The following is a 20315-nucleotide window of genomic DNA, read 5'->3' as shown; positions in this document are numbered from 1 at the left end:
ACAAGTTCTGTTAATATCACAGACCAGGTTGAGACCTTGCATGCAGGCTATCTGTGGAATAGACTTCCTCTCCATTAAGCTCACCAGCTTAAGTATAAACCCCTATGTCACTAGATGGATTGCAAATTGGCTCAAGGACAGAACCCACATGGTTACCTTGCCAAATACACGCAGCAGTTGGAGAGACCACAGAGGTTCCTGACCAGGAAAATCCAGAGTCTCAAACACCTATCCTATACAGATAGGCTAAAAGCCCTGTCCTTCTACTCAGTCTCATACAGACTGCTCAGAGGTGACCTGTGTCTGGCATAAAAGGCTGTCTCAGACTCAGCTTTAATGCAGTTGCTGCATATCCTTAACTCAAACTCCACTCATGCAGCCTGCATGCAAGGTCTCAACCTGGTCTGTGATATTAACAGAACTTGTTGGCGGGATAGATTTGTGTCCCAACAACTCCCCTATCTGTGGAATAGACTTCCTCTCCATGTCAAGCAGAGTACCTCACTAGCCCTCTTTAAGAGGAACCTGGACGACTAGATGAGAAACAGAAAATATCTCCCTGGGATGCCACCTGTGTCCCTGCTGGACAGGTACTGACTTTGTGGGAACATGGGTGAAATTATTGGCTAGGCTTATAAGGGCCTCCAGGCCAACACCCTAGTATCATCCTATGACCCTATGATGCTTCTAAGTTTGTTCTAGGTGCAGTCATTCTTCAAGAGGGCAGACCAGTAGCCTATGCTTTGAAAACTTTTACCCAGACCGAGATGCAATATGCCCAGACTGAGAAAGAGCTTTTGGCAATTGTGTTTGCATGTTCGAAGTTCCACTATTACACTTATGGTTGACCTATCCAGATTGAAACTGATCACCAACCTTTAGTTACTATTTTGAGAAATCCTATGTATACAGCTCCAGCTAGACTGCAACGTACAATGCTCAAATTGCAGAAGTACAATTTCAATCTTGTTTACACAAAAGGCAAACTTCTTTACCTTGCTGATACCTTATCCAGATCACCCAGAAAAAAAACAGAACAGCATAACAATAAGCAACTTGACTTTGAGGTCATGGAAGTGAGAAATTTTTCTTCCACACATCTTGATGAGCTCAGAACTCACACAGCTTCAGATCCAATTCTCCAGAAACTAAACCTCTTTATCAGTTGAGGACATCCTTCAAACCAATCTTGTTTACCAGTAGAAGTGCAACAATATTTTCCATACAGATATGAGATTTTGTCAAACAATGGTATCATCATGAAAGGTCCTAAAGTGATTGTTTCAAAGTCCCTGCAACAACAGTATATTAAGATCTTGCATCGTGGCCACCCAGGAACTGAATCTACCAAAAGAAAGGCGAGAGGTCTAGTATTTTGGCCTTCTATGTCAAGAGATATCGAGAAAGTACTTTCATCTTGTTCAGTATGTAATAGTACAAAGCCGCATCAACAAAAAGAACCACTTCAGTTAAGCCAGATTCCAGAACTACCTTGGTTGACAGTAGCCACAGATATCTTTGAGTGAAATGGTCAACATTATTTGGTGCTCGTAGAATCTTATTCAAATTGGTTTGAGACTAACCTACTTCCCATTGGGTTCCTTCCCAACCTAACTTCCAGTAAAGTCTTTACTAAGTTGAATCGACATGTTTCTGTCCATGGTAGTCTGCACAGAATTATTTCTGGCAATGGTGCACAGTTTACAAGTCAGCAGTTCAAGAAATTAGCAGAAGAGTGGGACTTTGTTTCTTATTACGAGTAGTTCTGAACACCCTCAGTCAAACGGTTTGGCTGAACGTGCAGTTCAAAGTGCAAAACAGCTGTTAGAGAAATCCAGACGTGACAATGCCAATGTTTTTCTCAGCTTGTTAAATCTTGGAAACATTCCTCATGATAAACATTTTGGTTCAGTTGCCTACAGACTTATGTCGAGACAAACCAGAACCACATTACCAATCATCAGTAAGTTATTGGTTCTAAGTGCTAAGAACAACAAATCAGTAAAAGCCCAACTGTTGCAAAAGCATTTGTCCCAGATGTCTTACTATGATAAAACCAGTAAACCACTCAGTTCTTTATAAAAAGGAGAGATAGTGAGGATGCAGACGTGAAAAGCTTTTGATTGCATCAGGTGAAAAGTTTGTGTCAAGAGCTGAGATCACATATTGTGGAATCACAAGGAATGGAATTCAGATGAAATCGGAAGTATTTGTTACCAGTGTCTGAAACAGTGTTACAGCATCTTGCCTGTGACAAAGACTCTAGTTCTCAGAGTGTTGTCCAGTGTTACGTGTTCCAGAGGACATTCTGTCAGCAATTTGCAATCTTGAGAAAATCCCTAAGACTCTTCAAGCAGAACATACCCCAGTGACTGTCCCTGTTGCTAAACCCAGTCCTAACTATTATGTCACGAGATTAGATCACATCTCGAAACCTACTTCCAGATACATGGCAACCTGGACATGACTTATTTTTCTTTATTAGTGTTTGTATAATTGCAAGCCTATTGAAATGTCATTGTTTATATGAGACAGCTCAATAAAGAGGGAGGATGTATATCCGTTTCTGCTATACCTTTAAGAAGCTTTCCAGTGAGTCAGCAGTGCATATAAGTACTGAGCATATGCAAGCAACAGTGCCATTTTGAGTGAGCAGCCACAGTGTGAGCAAGCAAGTATGTAGTCAGTCAGTTAGATAGTTTTTCAATGTTCCTGCCTTTCATCCTGATGTATTTGTATACAATAAACTACTTAAACAAACACCCAATCCTCAATGTCTTTTTAATGCATATAAGAACAGTGACACCTCTGTCCTGCTGAAGCAGAGAACACTCTCTCCACTACCTCAAAAGCAGATTGTCCTGGGGAGAAGGAAGCAAATGGAACCGAGAAGCCATGCTTGTCTCCCACTGTCTCCGTTTCCCCCCAAAGACAACCCACCCAAGGCAGAGACCAGAGCTGAGCTGTCCAGAGCTAAAGATCCGAGGGGCAGAGATGGCTCTGAAAACTTTGGGATCAACTCCAACACCTCAGATCTGACAGGAATGCTATAGCTCCAAGAGCCACTCAGCTTTGAACTCGTTGGAGCCAGTGCAATCAGAGAAACATTCAGATCCGAGGACACCAGCACTCTCAGATTTGACCCATGTGGTCTTCACAGACTCATATCCAAGGACTCTGAAACAAAATGTCATAATGGAGAAGAAGCCATTCCTGGAGGGGTAGATCTAGCTAAGATTTCCTGACCCAAAGGGGTCTGAGCCAGGAGAGGAGTATTTGTGCCAAGAGGAACTTCCTCATTATTCTATTCATGTCGGCTTCTGTGAGTCTGCTAGAGGAATGGAATGAAATGAAGCAATGGATGGAGACTTTGACTGCCGTTTCTCAAGGAAAGGAGATGGGAGTCTTAAAGGCACAGGGTCACTCAAAGGAGAATATTGGACCCTAGGAAGAATCTTCAGAGCTGAAGAACTCTGATCCAACAGAGTCTTGAGAGGAGTAGCAAATATCTTGGATCCAGATGGCTTCTTGAGAGGAGGCTCTGTGGAGAAAGTGCAGGAACCCGATTTCTTCAGGGATTTTTTTAGGAGTGTCTGATGGTGTTTTGGAGGGTTAAGCTCCAGATATGACTTCTGAAAAAGAGGTTGCTAATGATCCTTTCAGAATCAGTTTGTTTCACCTGTTCACTAAAGCAAGTGGGTTAAAACTGTTGCATATATCACAACCAACATTAATATGGTCAGGGCCTAGATAATAAATGCAAAGGTCATTGGTGCCAGTACAAGGCAACTTATGACTGCACTTCTTGTAATTTTTAAAGCTCTTCTCAGACATATTGCAAAGAGGGTTTACTCACTAACAATAACAGAAATAATATATAGTAAGGCTTGAAAATAGGTTGCTGGTTTAATTGAAGATATATTAATTCTATTAACCTGCATTTAAATGCATTAAATATATTTAAATAAATTCAAATAAAAATCAGTACTTGTCATAAAAAAAAATAAAAAACAAATAAAAATTGGTTAAAAATGGCTACAATCTCAAAATGAGGAGGTTGAAAGCCCACAGTTAAATTGGCCAAAAGACTCATGGTCCTCTCTATGAACCCAGAGTCAGCTGCATAGTGCTGAACACCTGTCTCTCTCTCTTGGCCAATCTCATTGAGTATACTTTTGAAACAAACGGTGGGTAACCCCTGTCAAGAAATGAGGACCTGAGAAACTCTATTTAATAATATATAAAGACATTTTTTTTTTTTAGGGTAAGGAAGAAAAATAGAAGGAACAAAAAGGAGATACCATAATGGTATTAACAAGTGCACCAAAGTGTATAAAAGTAGGGTAGAAAGTCTTTACTGACAAAGAATACCAGCAATGGTAATAAGATTACTCAGTTATACACTATTTAAGGATTTAGGGAAAAAAAATCTTAAGAAACAACAAAAAATATCACTTATCTCTATAAATGCTCGAGAGCAAGCTGACCATGTCTATAAACGAAAAGCGGCAAATGAGATCTGAGGTATGTTAGTGGTTGGTACATTGTGGGTAGGGAGGAGCTCGAGAGTTTCAGTTGGCCACGAGGTATAGTAAAGGATGAGTCAGATCCAAGGATCGGATCTGAGTCCAATGGCTGAGGAATGAATGAAAATTGACAACATCAGATCTGTATTTCAGTATGAGCTAAATATTATTTTGCATTATTTTCTAAAAGATTTCAATAATAGAAAGTACTTACTCATCAAAACTCAAAGATGCTTGCAGCCGCACTTTAAACTTGGCATGTTCCAGAAGCAGACGCACCACTTTATCATGGCCATTTCTGGCAGCAATAATAAGAGGCGTAAAACGTTTTCCATTCTCATTAGTTGCAAATTCAATTAAGTATCGGATTTCTTTCTCTGTGTAAGAAAGAAAAACTGCAGCTAATGTCAAAACATGGCCCTCTCTTGCTGCTTTATACACAAAATGTGTCAAGTTTTCCATTAATATTCCATCTTTTCCACAATGTTTCTGAAGAAAAGAGAAGTAGCAACAGAACAATTCAGTTAATGCTACCAGTGCATATTTCACAAAAGAACAGTCTGTCAGTAAGCTAAAGAATAATGTATTCATCTACAATAGTGTTTATTTTTCCAGTGCATGTCTTTACTATTAATGTATATGCAATATTCCCATTATCATTATACAAATAATACATTCATGGTAATTAAAATAGGTCAGTATAGACTGTTAATTTTAGTTTTGGTCTTTTAATTTTTAACTTCCAGCATTCATACAATATTATATAGAACATACATGTATTACATACTTAAAAGGAACATGGATCTAAATTACCAGTACAAATAACAGGAGTGGGACTTCTGTTTCCAGGAAGCAAGCAGTGCAAAACAGCATTCTCACATATCTCTTGGGTGCTTGTTTTATGTGCATGAGTTGGAGGTGGAGCAAAGCATGCTGCATCATTTAAAATGAGAAATTTCCCCTGTGCAGCGCAGCCTCAGTTCTCATACTTACGAGTTGACACAGTTGTCTCTCAGACAAAGACCGTCACATGGTTATCTGGACAACCATCTTACTCCTCGGATGAGTGAATGCCTCCAACAGGAAAAACACTAATTATTAATGTAAACACACTTTTCTTTAGCCCAGTAAATTTGTGATTATAAAAACAAATTATGGCAACAAAATGTGTGTGTGTGTGTGTGTGTGTGTGTGTGTGTGTGGGGGTTATAGATGGAATCTAAAAAAGGATGCAGCATAATTTAGCATGAGCTAATCGGCAGAAATAAAACTGAGTCAGTGTAGCTAGCCCAGCTGCCATTTTCTAATGTATCTAATAGCAGTCCTGGTTTATACCTTTAGGGAATGCAATAGAGTAAATTCTTGGACACTTGACTTTGTTTCCACTACACTACCCTGGAGACTGCCGTCCTTTAGGAAAGTAGCCAACCTCTCCCCTACAATTCTCTCCCTAACTTTCCATGTCACTGATGTCAGGCTAACAGGTCTACAGATCAATGAATTGTTCATTCTCCCAATAGTTAATGTCTTTCAGATGTCAGCTACTTTTACAGTGGCCAGGGAGCAACTGAAAACCTTGGTCAGGGGATCTGCTAGCACTTTGGCCAGAATTCTCAGTACCCTTTGAAGATACTAAAATTAATCCACATTTGTTTTTGTACTCTGTTAATAGTATTTACATATTGTTTCAGTTGCCTATGGGATTCTGTACCTTCTGTGATTAATCCACATTTATGAATTTATTTTTCATTTAATTATTTTTATTTTATTTATTCATTTATTTATTGAGAATTTATTCACCTGGGCTGTGCCTGCCAATGGTCTGTTGCAATCAGTGTACTACCCATGTATACAAACAAACAAACTAAATAAATACATACATAAATATAGCTGACCTGGTCCTTGTGCTTTGTCCTCTCTTATGGAATCCAGTTTCCTCTGAACCTCCCCCTTCTCTAGCCTTGTGACTCTGCATTGCTTCATCTGCTTTGCTCCACCATATTCCTAAGATGGCATTCTCTACCCATCTTTGTTCGGCCTGCTTAGTTCTCTCTCCTTCCCTTCCTGTTTTCTGCCATATACCCAAGGAAACTTTTTCACCCTTTGACCCAATATACCACCTTTTAGCTTTTGCCTTTGGTGTTCTCATATCCATTCTTGGCCCTCTGCTTGGCTCTTTCTTCTGTTCCTCCAATTCCCACCCTTTCACCACTCATACACCACAGTTTTTCCCTGTTAGTCTCACCTTTCTGTGTTGCTACACTGGCCATTTCCTCAAACTCTAGTCCGCAGTCCTGAGTACTGTATCCCTGACCTACTACCATATCTTGTTCATTCCACAAAATTTAGAAGTTATGTACCTACCATAACGTTCCATGTTAGTTGTCTTCTCTCACCTTAGATGTGGACGAGCTTGTGGTTGAATGTTGTTTCGGTTTGTTTAAGCGAATTAACCTCAGCGAATACAAAAGAAATGGTAGAAGACAACCATCTGGAACTGGTCTTCTGAAACTGGTTTTCCTTTCCTGTTTCTAGGGAAACAAATAACTGATCATCTTTCTTTCTTGTTTAGTTCTGTGCAAAATAATATCTGAGCTGACGATGGATCCAAAAAAATGAGTTTTGTTCAGCCTCTATCGAATAATTAGAAAAAAACTGGTAGATCAATGGGATGATTAATATTAGTTTGAAAAACAACTTTAGGCAGAAAAGATGAATTAGTCATAAAGATACCCTATGTGAAAAAATTAAATAATGGGAGCGGATACAGAGGGGCTGTAGTTTCAGATACCCTCCTTGCTGATTTCCTCAGCAGTTCTCTTATTCATCTGTGACACTCTGTCCTCTTTTTATTACCCACTTCCCTAAGATCCCCAACCATCAACATTGTGTTTGTGTTCTTACATTTTCTCCCACTCAGAATTACATAGTGGCATGATCACAGTTGGATAATGCTGTCTTCACCGGAACATCCCTCATCCCTTCCACATTGGTTAGGACCATATCCAGAATGTTGTAAGTCATCACTAGATGGCTAAAGTCCTCATGTCCCAAGATGTTATTCGACTTCTGCTCTCTCTCTTTCTCTGCCCTAGAGTTTGGTATCATCCAGGCTGCTTCTGGAATATTCACACCTGCTTTGACTATAATCCACTTCCTCCTAACACGCGCCTTTGATTTCTCTAAGAGTCTGATATACTCCATCCTTATTGTGGTTCAGAGTGATGCACAATGCATTAGCACCCTGTTTCTCTGCCTTATTCATCATGGCACTCACCATAGGTTTTGATCTTGCCTCCTTCATGGGATTGTGCTTTCCTCCTCACTGACTTTACATTTCTTTTAAGTAGATTGCTACTCCACCACCATCCCTTCCTTCTCCGTCATTTTGAAGAACCTATATCCAAGCAACTCCCCATCACACACCATTTTATTATTTGCCCACGTTTCTGTGATAGCATCAATGCTCATCCTCCCCTCCTACATCACTGCCTGCAGCTCCATTATCTTCTAACCTTGACTTCTTGCATTGCAAAGTAATACTTCACATCCATGCTCAAAATCACTCCTGTTTGATCCTCTATGTCATGTGAACATTTCCTCATTCTACTGTCTGAGTAGTTACCTATCCCCCTGTGAAGACTGGTAGAGATGGATGAAGGCTGCCAGCCTAGCCAGATAGAATTGTGCAGATAGTTCTATCACTGGTAAATGTGAAATGTTGAACTTAAAACAATGTGGCAACATTGCCATCTGCTGTAAAGAAAGCTAAGTCAAGCATTTCTTGTTGGTCCTTTGAAATTAAAATTATTTCATCACTGCCTTTCATGTTTACAAGTTAGCTCCAGTCTGGCTAGATGAAGGCTTCCTGCCTATCGTTTTAAGGCTAAAGTTAATGACCAGAATTTACATGTGGAATATCCTTTATTTCTCTAAGTGTAAAAGAATGTAAATGCAGTTTCTGTTAGCCTGGGAACAACTAGGAAATTGTAAAAGATGATGTAATATTTTAGCAGAACTGCAGTTTCAATTTAAACAGTGAGAACCAGAGATTATTAAGCATTTTTGTCTGACTATCCAACTCACAGCACTGCCTGTTGCTCTATGTAAGTAAGTTATTTTAGAAGTGTGTTTTCTTGTAGATAGCTAGAAGCTAGAAATATTAGACTGTTTTTTCTGTGATGTCAGAACTGTACTACTGATTTATTTTAAGTATTTCTGTGTGATCTCTGAACTTTTGACTAGCACTGACTGTGTAGTAGAAAGTATTGTCTTGTGGTTTTAATTATTTATTGTTAAATATTTTAAAACCTTTTAACTGTGGCTATTTTGTGTAGAGATAAGTTAAGCTCTAGAGTACATTGCATATTTATAGAGTTTATTGTACAAAGCCACTCTGGGGTGGCCACGGTGGTGCAGCAGTTAGCATTGCCACCTCACAGCAAGAGGTTCTCCGTTTCAATCCTCGGCTGGGGTGCCTTCTGTGCGGAGTCTGCATGTCCTCCCTGTAGTTGCGTGGGTGTCCTCCGGGTGCTCTGGTTTCCTCCCACAGCCCAAGGACATGCTGTAGGTGGATTGGACACTCTAAATTGGCCCTAGGCTTGAATGCGTGTGTGTGTGTGTGCCTTCTGTGGAAGGTTGGGCACCAGGCTGGCAACTCGACACCATAAAACTCCACTGCCAATCATGAGCAGACAGTGATCTGTTGTGGCGACCCCTAACCAGGAAAAGCCAAAAGAAGAAGATTGTACAAAGCCACTGTAATAAGCCTTGACTGATTAGTCACACTTACCAATTGGATAATAATATTGTACAGTAATAATTGGACACCCTTTTAAGGGCCTTTGGGTAGCTGATAATATTAGCTGGGTGGTGGCAGTAATTACTACCATATAGTCAGGGTAAACGGGGCACAGCTGGAGAACCTGTGCCATCCTTCCCCAGGAGAGTCTGTGTGGTTGTATAAACTTATCTCAAAGTGTGTGTGTCTGCTACTTGGGCAGGGACATGAAGCACTGGTTGGACAGAGAGGGTGCTGGAGATTTTAGCTTGCTCAACTAGGCTGAAACCTGGACCCTATAGCTGTGCCAGTGGGGAGTCTTATTGGGGACCTGGGGAGCAAGGGAGCGACAAGCCCTGGACTGACTGTGATCTCTGTTTGCTCTTAAGGGAAATTGCACTTTACTGTGCATATTTGTTATCCTTTCCTCATATATGAGATGCCCTCTCTGGTGTTAGTGGTGAGGATTGAGGCTTCTTGATTGCTGGGCCAGGGCACAGGCATCACATATTAACTGGTTTCAGTGGTTGGGATATCCATCTCACATTTGTGTTTGGCAGCAGTGGAATATCCACATCACATATTAATTAGTTGGCAAATACTAATTGACTTGTAGTGGTATGGGTAGAGTGAATCCTGTAGCTTGTGTACAGTGAGCTTTGAAGGTGTTTTGTACTCTAAACCAGCCATGCAGTTAATACTCAGAGTTCAGATCACAATTGTTTTATTTCTTTTGTTAGCTTACTTAGTCAGGGTGAGCAGGCAGCATGTCAGCAGAGAAGTATGGAAAGCTGACAAGGACCCAGCTAGTGCAGATGTGCTAGGCTAGGAGACTGATGCATGGAAACCTGACTAAGGCAGACCTGATTGCAGCCTTGGTTACAGCTGCATCAGAAAACAGCAACCAGGAGGACAATCAGATTGGCAGTGGAGATATAATTCCCTCAACCTTTCTGCAGTGGACTTAAAAACCCATCTGGAGCCAAAGAGACTTGAGTTGGAGGCCAGGTGTGTGGAATTAGAAGCAAATGAGAGACTGTGATGTTTGCAGGCTGAGGAGAATGAGAAACTGTTACATCTGGAAGCTGAAGAAAAAGAAAAGCAGAGGCAGCATGAGAAGAAGATGCTGACTCTTCGCCAGAGTCATGGAGGTAATAGAAAGGAAGTAACTGGACCCCAGAAGCACAAAAGGTCAATAAATTTCTTCCGCAGTTTAAAGAGGGGGATAATTTTGATAGTTTCATTCATATGTTTGAGAGGGTATGTAAACAGTATGAAGTTGACCAAAGGCTCTGGGTACAGTTACTGACCCCCTTACACCACGGTAAAGCTGTAACTGCATTATCTAAAATGCCTGATGTTGCATGTTTTTATTATACTGCTGTAAAAAAATGTCTTTTAGAACTGTTTAAGCTAACACTTGAAACATTTAGGAAAAATTTTTGTGAGCATATATGCAAGGCAGATGAAAGTGTGTGTGAATATGTTGCTGAATTGAGCACTTATTTAAATAGGTGGGTGAGTGGATGTCAGGTCACCACTTTTGAAGGGCTGGTAGACCTTTTAGTGAGGAAACAAGCCCTTAGCACTTTGCCTGAGGACATGAGGATCTGGTTAACTGATAGACAGTGTGCTACTTCAGATGAGTTGGGGAAGAAGGGAGACCTATACCTGGCAAGCAGGGCAGCCCTGCACAGGAAGGGGACCCCCAGTACTGCTCATGGGTCTCAAGGAACCCATGGTGGGCAGCACACACTGCCCCAACAGAATCTGCCAGTAGCAGGGGAAGCCACAAGTCCAGGTACACATCCAGGAGCTAGGGTTAAATGTTTTGAATGCAACCAGTGGGGCCATGTGGCATACAGGTGTCCACGGAGGCAAGGTGGGGAACCAAAGGTGAGGGAGCCAGTAAGTGGGAAAGACAAAATGCCAATAGTAGGTTGTCTTGGGACAACAAGGGTACCAAACTACCACCAGAGGCTATATCCTATTGTAGTAAATGGCAAAGAGGCCATTGCCAAGAGAGACACAGCCTCTGATATAACCATTGTAAAGCCTGCAATGGTTACAGAGGAGCACTACTTGCCTGGACAGTCTACTCCAGTCAGGGCTTTAGGAGGGATCCCATTCCAAATACCTTTGGCTAGGGTTCACCTGGACTGGGAGGGTGGAAAAGGAAGCCAGCAAGTTGGTGTGTTTGAGGATATACCTGCAAGATGTCCTGATAGGGAATGATTTTGATAGTGCAGTACTCTGTGCTTGTGCAGTTACACTCAGTCAGGCTTGGAGACAAGCAGGTAAGTCTGGTAGCCTGGGGGAGACCCAGACAGACTGCATGCTTGCAACTAGGAATGGTGAGGTGGTTACTTCAGGGAGTGAGCTATGCTGTAGCAGTGAGACTGAATGTGAGCCACAGCTGCTTGTGAGTACTGATGGTCCCTTGGACAGAGTGACTGCAAAGATAGAGGTGAGTAGCAGTACCCAGACTGACAGTGAAGCACCACTGTCAGAAGATGCCAGACTTCCTGTGGAAAGGGAGCTGAGAAGGGTTACAAGGAGTGACTTGAGACAGGCTCAGCTTTCAGACCCTACATTGCAAGACCTGAGGCAGGTAGCTAGGGAGGCACCTGATTCTCAAGGAAGGGGGGAATTTGTATACTGGGACACAGGGTTACTATACAGAGAGTGGACCCCTGAAGGAGGGCAAGAAGGTGAAAGAGTACAGCAGTTGGTAGTGCCTAGAGCCTTTCATCTGGTGCTTCTAGCCATAGCCCATTATATTCCCTTTGCAGGTCATATGTTCATAAAACGTACAGAGAGGTGTATTATGCAGAACTTCTATTGGCCTGGAATTTCCAGAGATGTAACAGGGTGATTTATTTTAAGTATTTCTGTGTGATCTCTGAAATTTTGACTAGCACTGACTGTGTAGTAGAAAGTATGTCTTGTGGTTTTATTAATTATTACATATTTTAAAACCTTTTAACTGTGGCTGTTTTGTGTAGAGATACCAATTGGATAATAATATTGCACAGTAATAATTGGACACCCTTTTAAGGGCCTTTGGGTAGCTGATAATATTAGATGGGTGGTGGCAGTAATTATTACCATATAGTCAGGGTAAACAGGGCACAGCTGGAGAACCTGTGCCATCCTTCCCCAGGAGAGTCTGTGTGGTTGTATAAACTTATCTCAAAGTGTGTGTGTCTGCTACTTGGGCAGGGACACAAAGCACTGGTTGGACAGAGAGGGTGCTGGAGATTTTAGCTTGCCCAGCTAGGCTGAGATCTGGACCCTATAGCTGTGCCAGTGGGGAGTCTTATTGGGGACATGGGGAGCAAGTGAGCGACCATCCCCGGACTGATTGTGATCTCTGTGTGCTCTTAAGGGAAATTGCACTTTACTGTGTGTATTTGTTATCCTTTCCTCACACATGAGACGCCCTCTCTGGTGTTAGTGGTGAGGATTGAGGCGCCTTGCTGGGCCAGGGCACGGGCGTCACACCCCCCCATCTGAATCCATAACATGCATTTCCATTTTACTCTAAAAGGTATAATCCCAGAGGCATAACTTTTCAATTCACGTCTGAGTACTGCTTTCCCTGCTTTGCTAAGATGGAGCATGGTCCTCACATGGAGAGGGTCTCACTACCATGCCTGTCACCATCCTCCTCCCAGTCCCCAATCCCTTGTCCACTGCTTAGTAATTATATTCCATAATCATCTCCATTCTCTTTGAGTTGGCTGCTGCCATAGGTAGGACTTCTGAGAAAGTTACCTCCAGTCCATAACCTGGCATCTGTCTCTGTCACTTCCATGGACTTCTGTACTGCCACTTCTACTGTTTTCTTTGACAGGTGACTGTTAGAAACATACAACATATGGGTCCATCCTCACCCGCCACTTTGGTGATCACCTTTATCATATGATCCAGTGACATGTAAAGTTCAAGACACAAGACAGATTTCATCATAGTCTGGTTTTCCCGTTTCCTTGTCAAAACTCTTTAACACCCTATCTTGTCTTTACTCCTTTCTAAAAATCTTCCCTTCCATTGTCACTGTCTCAGACCTTCTCACTGACTATGCTAGTTTGCCTAATTTCTTTTGCTGTATCTAAGACCTCTGTCTTCCCTTCTGAGCTCTGATTACAAGGCCTCTACATTGTTCTGTTATTCACTCTTTGTCCTTCCCAGCTGACAGAGAATCCTTCCCTGTTCTCTTCATGATGTATTTTATTTTTAAATACTTAAGTATTTTTCTTAACTCAATTGCACTGCAGTGTGATTAATTAAGCTTATGATTAATGGGTAATTTAAAAATAATATAGCGAAAGGGTAAAGCACTGGCAGCAGAAGTAAGAAACTAATTCACACAAAAGTAATAATTCCATTCCCAATTCCTTTCAGATAGCAACCACACCCAGGAAATACATTTTCTTTTTTGTCTTCCTTAAGCTTCTCACCTGATGTTTAGAAATGAAATGCTCCAAAACATCGAACAAACAAAACAAACACAAATACTGATTTTAGTAAAGGAAGATGAAAAGACAATATAATATATACACTCTCCCTTTATCAGATATAAAATAAGGTTACTCATCACATTACTTCAAAAGTCAAAGAGGAAGCAAAAAAAAAAAGAAGTTATGTCTTACCGTAATGTTCCAACTGTGTTGTTGATCATCTTCCATTCATCACTGATGGGTTCGGTACTGAGTCCTCGGAATCGAGTCGGCCTAATACAAAGCTTGCCTACACCAAAAATTCTCGAGCTAAGCTGCTACCCACAATGTCCTTTTCCCAGTTACCTCAGATTGAATTTGCACAAAACATATAGAAGTAAAAGCAGAGGCCATTTCTGCGCAAAACCCCTGAAAACACCACAAGGTCCCATAAGATCTACCAAGAGCCTTTGATGGGGGATGGAGGGTGGGATGTGATGAATGGAAGAAGATCAACAACACAGATGGAACGTTATGGTAAGACATAACTTCTTTATCTGATGTTGTTAATCTTCTTCCCATTCATCACTGATGGGACAGAATCCCAAGCTACCTGAAAAAAAACAGGTCTTTATCATAACATCGAAGTCTCAAAACTTTGAATGTTATAACATCGAACCCAAAAACTCGAAGACTGACAATATCAAAGCCAATTCAGTGAGCCGTTTCCACGGCTTTGCTGTTTCCTCCACTGTGGTGCAATCTCGGAGTTGGTATATTTAAGTGGGGGTGTGGTGGGGGGCACAGCCTCCCACATTGGGGGTGTGAGAAACAGTTTGTAGTGTTTGTGTGTTTGGTGTTTTGTACTAGAACAGCAATTTTTTCCCAGGGAAAAAAAATCACTGTTCTGTTTTCAGCTTTCGTGGTTTTGGGTTCAATGTTATAACATTAAAAGTTTTGAGACTTCAATGTTATGATATAGACCCGAAAAAAACTGGGTGGCCCTTATGGAAAAACATTCCTGAGTACCATTGAGCCAAAGGCCGCTCTTCCCCTGGAGACCATATCCAACTTGTAATGTTTGATGAAAGTGTGAGGTTTAGCCCAAATGGCTGCTGTGCAAATGTCATCCATAGAGACTGTGGAGTGAAAAGCAACAGAGGTTGCTATAGTTCTCATTGAATGTGCTTTGATATTGTCAGGTTTAGGCTCATTTGCATGTGAATATGAAAAAGCAATACAATCTCTGAGCCATTTTGATAAAGTGACTTTTGATACAGCATATCCGATTTTTGGCCCAGAGAAGGAAATGAAAAGTTGATCTGAATTGCGGATAGATTTGGTCCTATCCAAGTAAAAACATAGTTGCCTATGTATGTCCAATGAATGTAGACAGTATTCTCTTTTATTGGAATAGTTTGGGATAAACACTAGGAGTTTAATGGATTGGTTCACAGAGAAATCAGAAATCACTCTGGGGAGAAAAGATGGATTAGTACGTAGTGATACACTGTCTTTATGAAAAGTTAAATACAGGCTCTTGATGCATAAGGCTTGTAATTCTGATATCCGTCTAGCTGATGTGACAGCCATCAAAAACAGAGATTTCCAGGATATAAATTTGAGGTCAAATTCTGCAGCAGGCTTAAAAGGGGGTAAAGAGGGAGACTGTAGTACTAGGGAGAGATTCCATGTCTCTAAAGGACGCCTGATTGGAGGTCTGCTATGAAACACTCCTTTGAGAAAGGTCTTGCATAGGTGGGTGGAGATAAGTGGAATGCCCTCTAATCCGTTATGAAAATTGGAAATAGCTGCTACATGGACTTGAGTGGTAGAAGCTGATGCTCCATTCTCAAAAAACTCAGAAAGGTATTGAAGTATATCAGAGACCGGAGCTGAGAAGGGGTCTAGCATCTGTTCTTCTGACCAAAGAGCAAACCTTTTCCCTTTATCTCTGTAAAGTTTTCTGGTGCGTGGCTTATGGGAGGCCAGAATAATATCGTGAACAGATAAGGAAAGAGTTTCCTGCCTGGCGACTAACGGAAGTGGAGAGAACAAGCATGGTCACTGTGGCACTGGCTTGAGGAGTCTGAAAGGGGCAACACCAAAGTTCTGCATCTGGCCTCATCCACCAGAGGAGATCTTGCTTGCAAGAGTTGGTATTGAAGATCTGTGAGTTTAGGGGGGGGGGGGGATTTGCCAACCATTGGGAAAATAGGAGCCATTGTTAACAGTCTCATGTGTAATCTTGCCAGAGGAACAATCGGAATGGCTGCAGCCATGGACCCCAAAGCCTGGAGAACTTCTCTTGCTGACACCTTTCTTTGACAAAGTATCATCCATACTTGCAATCTTAATCTCGGATGCCTGTGAGCTGGTAGAGATACCCGTCATGTTCAAGTATTAAAAACTGCCCCTATAAATTCCAGCTGTTGGGTAGGTTGTAAATTGGATTTCTCCCAATGAACTGTGATGCCTAGGGACTCTGCTAGTGAGAGTGTGTAATGGATGGCCATGGTAGGAAGACGCTTGGTGGGGGTGGAAAGGAGCCGATCGTCTAAATATGGGAACACCTGGAATCCTTGAAGTCTCAGATGAGCTGTCACCACTGCTAGGCATTTCATGAACCCTCTGGTGGCTGTCGAGAGACCAAATGGCAGGGCTTGGAACCAGTAATGGTTGGCTCCTAGTCAGAAGTGAAGGAGACTCCTGGAGTGTTTGTCCATTTTGATGTGGTAATATGTATCCCGGAGGTCTTTTGAGCACATCCAAACATCCTCCAGTAAAAAAGGGAGAATGGATTGAATAGTGACCATGCGGAATTTGGTTTGAAACACTGATTTGTTTAGAAGGCTGAGATCTAGAATGTGTCTCCAGTCCCCAGTCTTTTTTGGTACCAAAAAGAATCTTGAGTAAAAACCACATCCGCATTGGTCTGGGGGGAGTGGTTGGATGACTATTTTTTGACACAGCTTTCTTATCTCTGAAGCTGCTTCTTTCCTTTGACTGGGTGGAACATTGGGAAGGTTGTTTGTAGGTTTTGGACAGAAGGTTAGAGGGATGCATTAGCCTCTGGAGATTATTCTCTGCACCCACCAATCTTTTGTAATAGAGCACCAGGCAGTTTGGTGCAGAGAAAAATGAGTCCCTACTGCTTCCAGAGGAAAGCAATTGGGCAACGCTTCAGGAGCGTTGATAATTCCGCCTGGAGAAGAAATCCCTGGAGTCTTGATTTTGGGGACCCCCCTGCTGCTAAAGGGGCATGTTCCACCATTGGAACCCCCTCTGCCTCTAGGGGAATCCTCACCAGTGCATTATGGAAAGGACCTTGAGATTTTGTGTGCCATATTTTCCCACTCCTCTGGTTCCTGGAAAAAGAATGTTGGGGCTTGGAAAAATGTAGGCCAATGGCAGACAAGGTCTTTCTATCCTGCTTGCACCTGGCCAGTATGTCCTTTACTTTAAAACCAAATAAGGAAGATGGTTCAATAGGGACATTCAAAAAGGAAGACTTGAAGGAGTCTGCAAGGTCCCAGATGCACATCCAGGCATGACACCTCATGACTATGCCTACACCCGCAGCTTTAGCGGCCCCTTCAGTTGTGTGGGAGAGCAACCTTGTGGAAGAGTTGGAGGTAGACTCAAGGGTGGCAAGTTGAGAGGCAACCTTGTCTCGTGCCCCATCAGAAACTTGACCCCCAAGGGCTCCAGAAAGTTTGGAAATCATATCTCTTTGGAGTCTTGTGAAATCTGCAAAATAGTTCAGGGACCCAACTGCAAAGGTCGATGAAGCAAAAACTCACTTCCCTAGTCTGTCCACATCCTGGGACTCTCTGTTGGGCAGGTGAACAGTAGGACTCTTTTCTGCTAGATCCTTTTTAGTGGCCACCGCCACCACCATAGCATCAACTGGCAAGCCTCTAGACCAGTGGGGGTGCTCCTCTGGTGGGGAAAGAATCTTATCTGGTCTCCGGGGACTGGCCTCAAAAGAATCAGGGTTCTTCCATGCATGCTGCATGATGAGCTGGACTAGCTCATCAATAGGTGGGGTCACCCAAGAGCAAGAAGGCCGAGAGTGAAAAGCCTGCAGGAAGACGGACTCCTTTGAGGAAGGATTAGAGGGCTTCCAGCCACCCCTCTGTTGCAATAATTCAAAGATGTCTCCGAAGGAGACATTGTCAGGGGGTGACCATGGTGACCCCTCCCCATCATCGTAGTCCTTATCGTCTGTCAAGGACTCTTCAGGGCATTCATCGTGTTTCCTCTTACACACCTTCTTCCGAGGAGGTTCTTCAGTGGGGATATCTGAGGAAGACTCAGAAGGATCGGTACTCTGAACTGAGGTTTCCTGAGGCTTCTGCTCTTGGTGTCCTGGGAAGGTGACCCATGGTAGCTGTAGCTCAGAGAGAGCAAGGTGAAGTTCCGACGTAGGAGGAGTGCTTCCTGAAGCAAGCACCCTCCCCATCACCCAGAAAGCAGGGCCACCCAAAGAGGAATGGTAGCCCAGAACCAAGCAGGACAACCTAGGAACTGGGGGCACATCCCGCTCCATCAGACATGCTCCCGGGGATGGAACCTCAAGCAGGATTGGGGCAGACGTCATCCCCGGATCCGAGGATGGAACTGATAAAAAACTTGGAACCATGCTCAGAACCGAGGACTCTGTTCCCCCCCCCCAAACATGAGTCTGAGGAAGGGATGGTTCTGTTGGAACTGAAATCCAAAGGGGTGGCCTCGAAGCCTCAGTGAGAGTCACTGTCGGTGCTGAGGAATGGAGTCCCACCAAGGACGTTGAAGCAATGGGCTTCGGAACCAACGGATCCGAAGGAGGAGTATAAGTGGGAGTCCTGGGAGCAACAGACCCAAACCCCAAAGTAGGATGAGTCTTAAGAACATTTGTTATCCCCCTGGCTGTCAACAGCTAATCCAACAGGCACACCACATCGAATTCAGAAAGACTCCTGGTGGACCTCGTGGACATTCCTGAAGGGGATGCAGGTCATTCCAGAAAGGGGCTGTACATCTGGCCTAAGAACAGGTCCAATGAAGAGGACTACCGGGTCCATGGTGTTTGAGCTATTGGCACCGTAGTCTCTAACTTGGAGACAAGTAACAGAAGAATCAGTGGTGTCGATAAGGGACTCGGTGCTGAGGAGGCACTTGGAGTTGAAGTTATTGGTTCCAAAGGAATTGTTGAAACCACTTTTGGTGCAGCAAAAGGCAAAGTTGGTGCCGTAGCTATTCTGGAAAGTAAAGTCAGAGCCGTAGTTGACATTGAAGACAGGGCTGGTGCCATAGAGGTCAGTGCCAAAGGTGGGGCTGACGTTGAAATTTCTGTAATGTCTATGACCTTGGTTAAAGTGGCAACTGGAGCAGAGCTCAGCACAGAAGCAATAGTCATAGTCAGAGACGATGAAGCAATCCTATGCTCCGATGAAGATTTGTGGGCCTTATGTTTATGAGACTTGCCCTTATCACCAGCCAGTGAAGAGGGATCTGAATGGGGACGTGTTTTGTCCTTCACTGGAGAGGTTGAGACCTCTGACACAGAAAAGTCCTCTGAGAAAGGAGAAACTAAAAGGCCTTTCAAAATCAGTTTGTTTTTTCTTTCGTTCAACATCCGCTGACTAAAACTTAGACAAATCTGGCAAGGAGGTTTAACAGAGAGGTGAGAAACCCCCAGACAATAAACACAATTGTCGTGCGAAACACTGTTAGGGAGTTTGCCATTGCAAGAGGTGCAATGTTTAAACCCTGAAGTCCCTTTTTTATCAGACATTTCCATACACATGAAAACACACACTACTAGAACCTAAAAAGGAAGGAATGAAGAAATAGAAAGAAGATACCAATGATGGTATCAAACGATACCACAAGGGTAAGGAGAGGGTGTACCAACGATGATATAAGAAATACTCAATGGGTAGAGCTTATATATATATATATATATATATATATATATATATATATATATATATATATATAAAATAAGGGTAAAAGGGTTAGATTTTGAAAAAAGTTAAAAAAAATACACAATTACCTATAAAAAATATAACACTTAGTTGGAGAGCTCGGTGAAACGCTGCTATATGGCTGCATGGCAAACAAGATCTGAGGTAACTGGGAGAAGGGCATTGTGGATAGCAGCTTAGCTCGAGAATTTTTGGTGTACGCGAGCTTGGTTTTAGGCAAACTCATTTCCGAGGGCTCGGAACTGAACCCATCAGTGATGAATGGGAAGAAGATTAACAACATCAGATTATTAGATATAGATTGTGACAGAAAGATAGTAGGCTTAGATAATATGAAAATGTTTCCAAATTTTTGCTATCTATAAATTGGGAAATAAATCTTTAAATCCTGCAAGACAAAATAACTTGCTCAATGACCTGTTCAACAAGTCCTTGAGATCCAGTGTATAAGCCAACAGTTAAAAACAACTGTAAATCAGTAAATTGAAATCCATGAAATTTTTTTTCGCAGTTGTAAACAGCTGCAAACCAACATATTTAAATGAAAAATACCATCAGTATCTTAATAAATAATTAATTCAAAAGTTAACAAAAA

The 20315-nt window shown here is 42.3% G+C and overlaps 1 protein-coding gene across 2 annotated transcripts in view; it reads right to left on the bottom strand.

Annotated features, from left to right (window-relative positions):
• LOC122806815 (protein fem-1 homolog B-like) overlaps positions 1 to 20315 on the bottom strand; it is a 263391-nt gene that overhangs the window by 238576 nt on the left and 4500 nt on the right. For both annotated transcript variants that reach the window (XM_044077554.1, XM_044077555.1), the window contains exon 2: positions 4741 to 5015. In XM_044077554.1, coding sequence (XP_043933489.1) covers positions 4741 to 5015 — 275 coding nt within the window. The remainder of the gene's footprint in view (positions 1 to 4740; positions 5016 to 20315) is intronic.

The sequence above is a fragment of the Protopterus annectens genome, chromosome 7.part0, assembly GCF_019279795.1.
Source record: "Protopterus annectens isolate FY-2018-M chromosome 7.part0, PAN1.0, whole genome shotgun sequence".
NCBI classification, from domain to species: domain Eukaryota; kingdom Metazoa; phylum Chordata; order Ceratodontiformes; family Protopteridae; genus Protopterus; species Protopterus annectens.
This window is presented reverse-complemented; position numbering and strand designations above follow the sequence as displayed.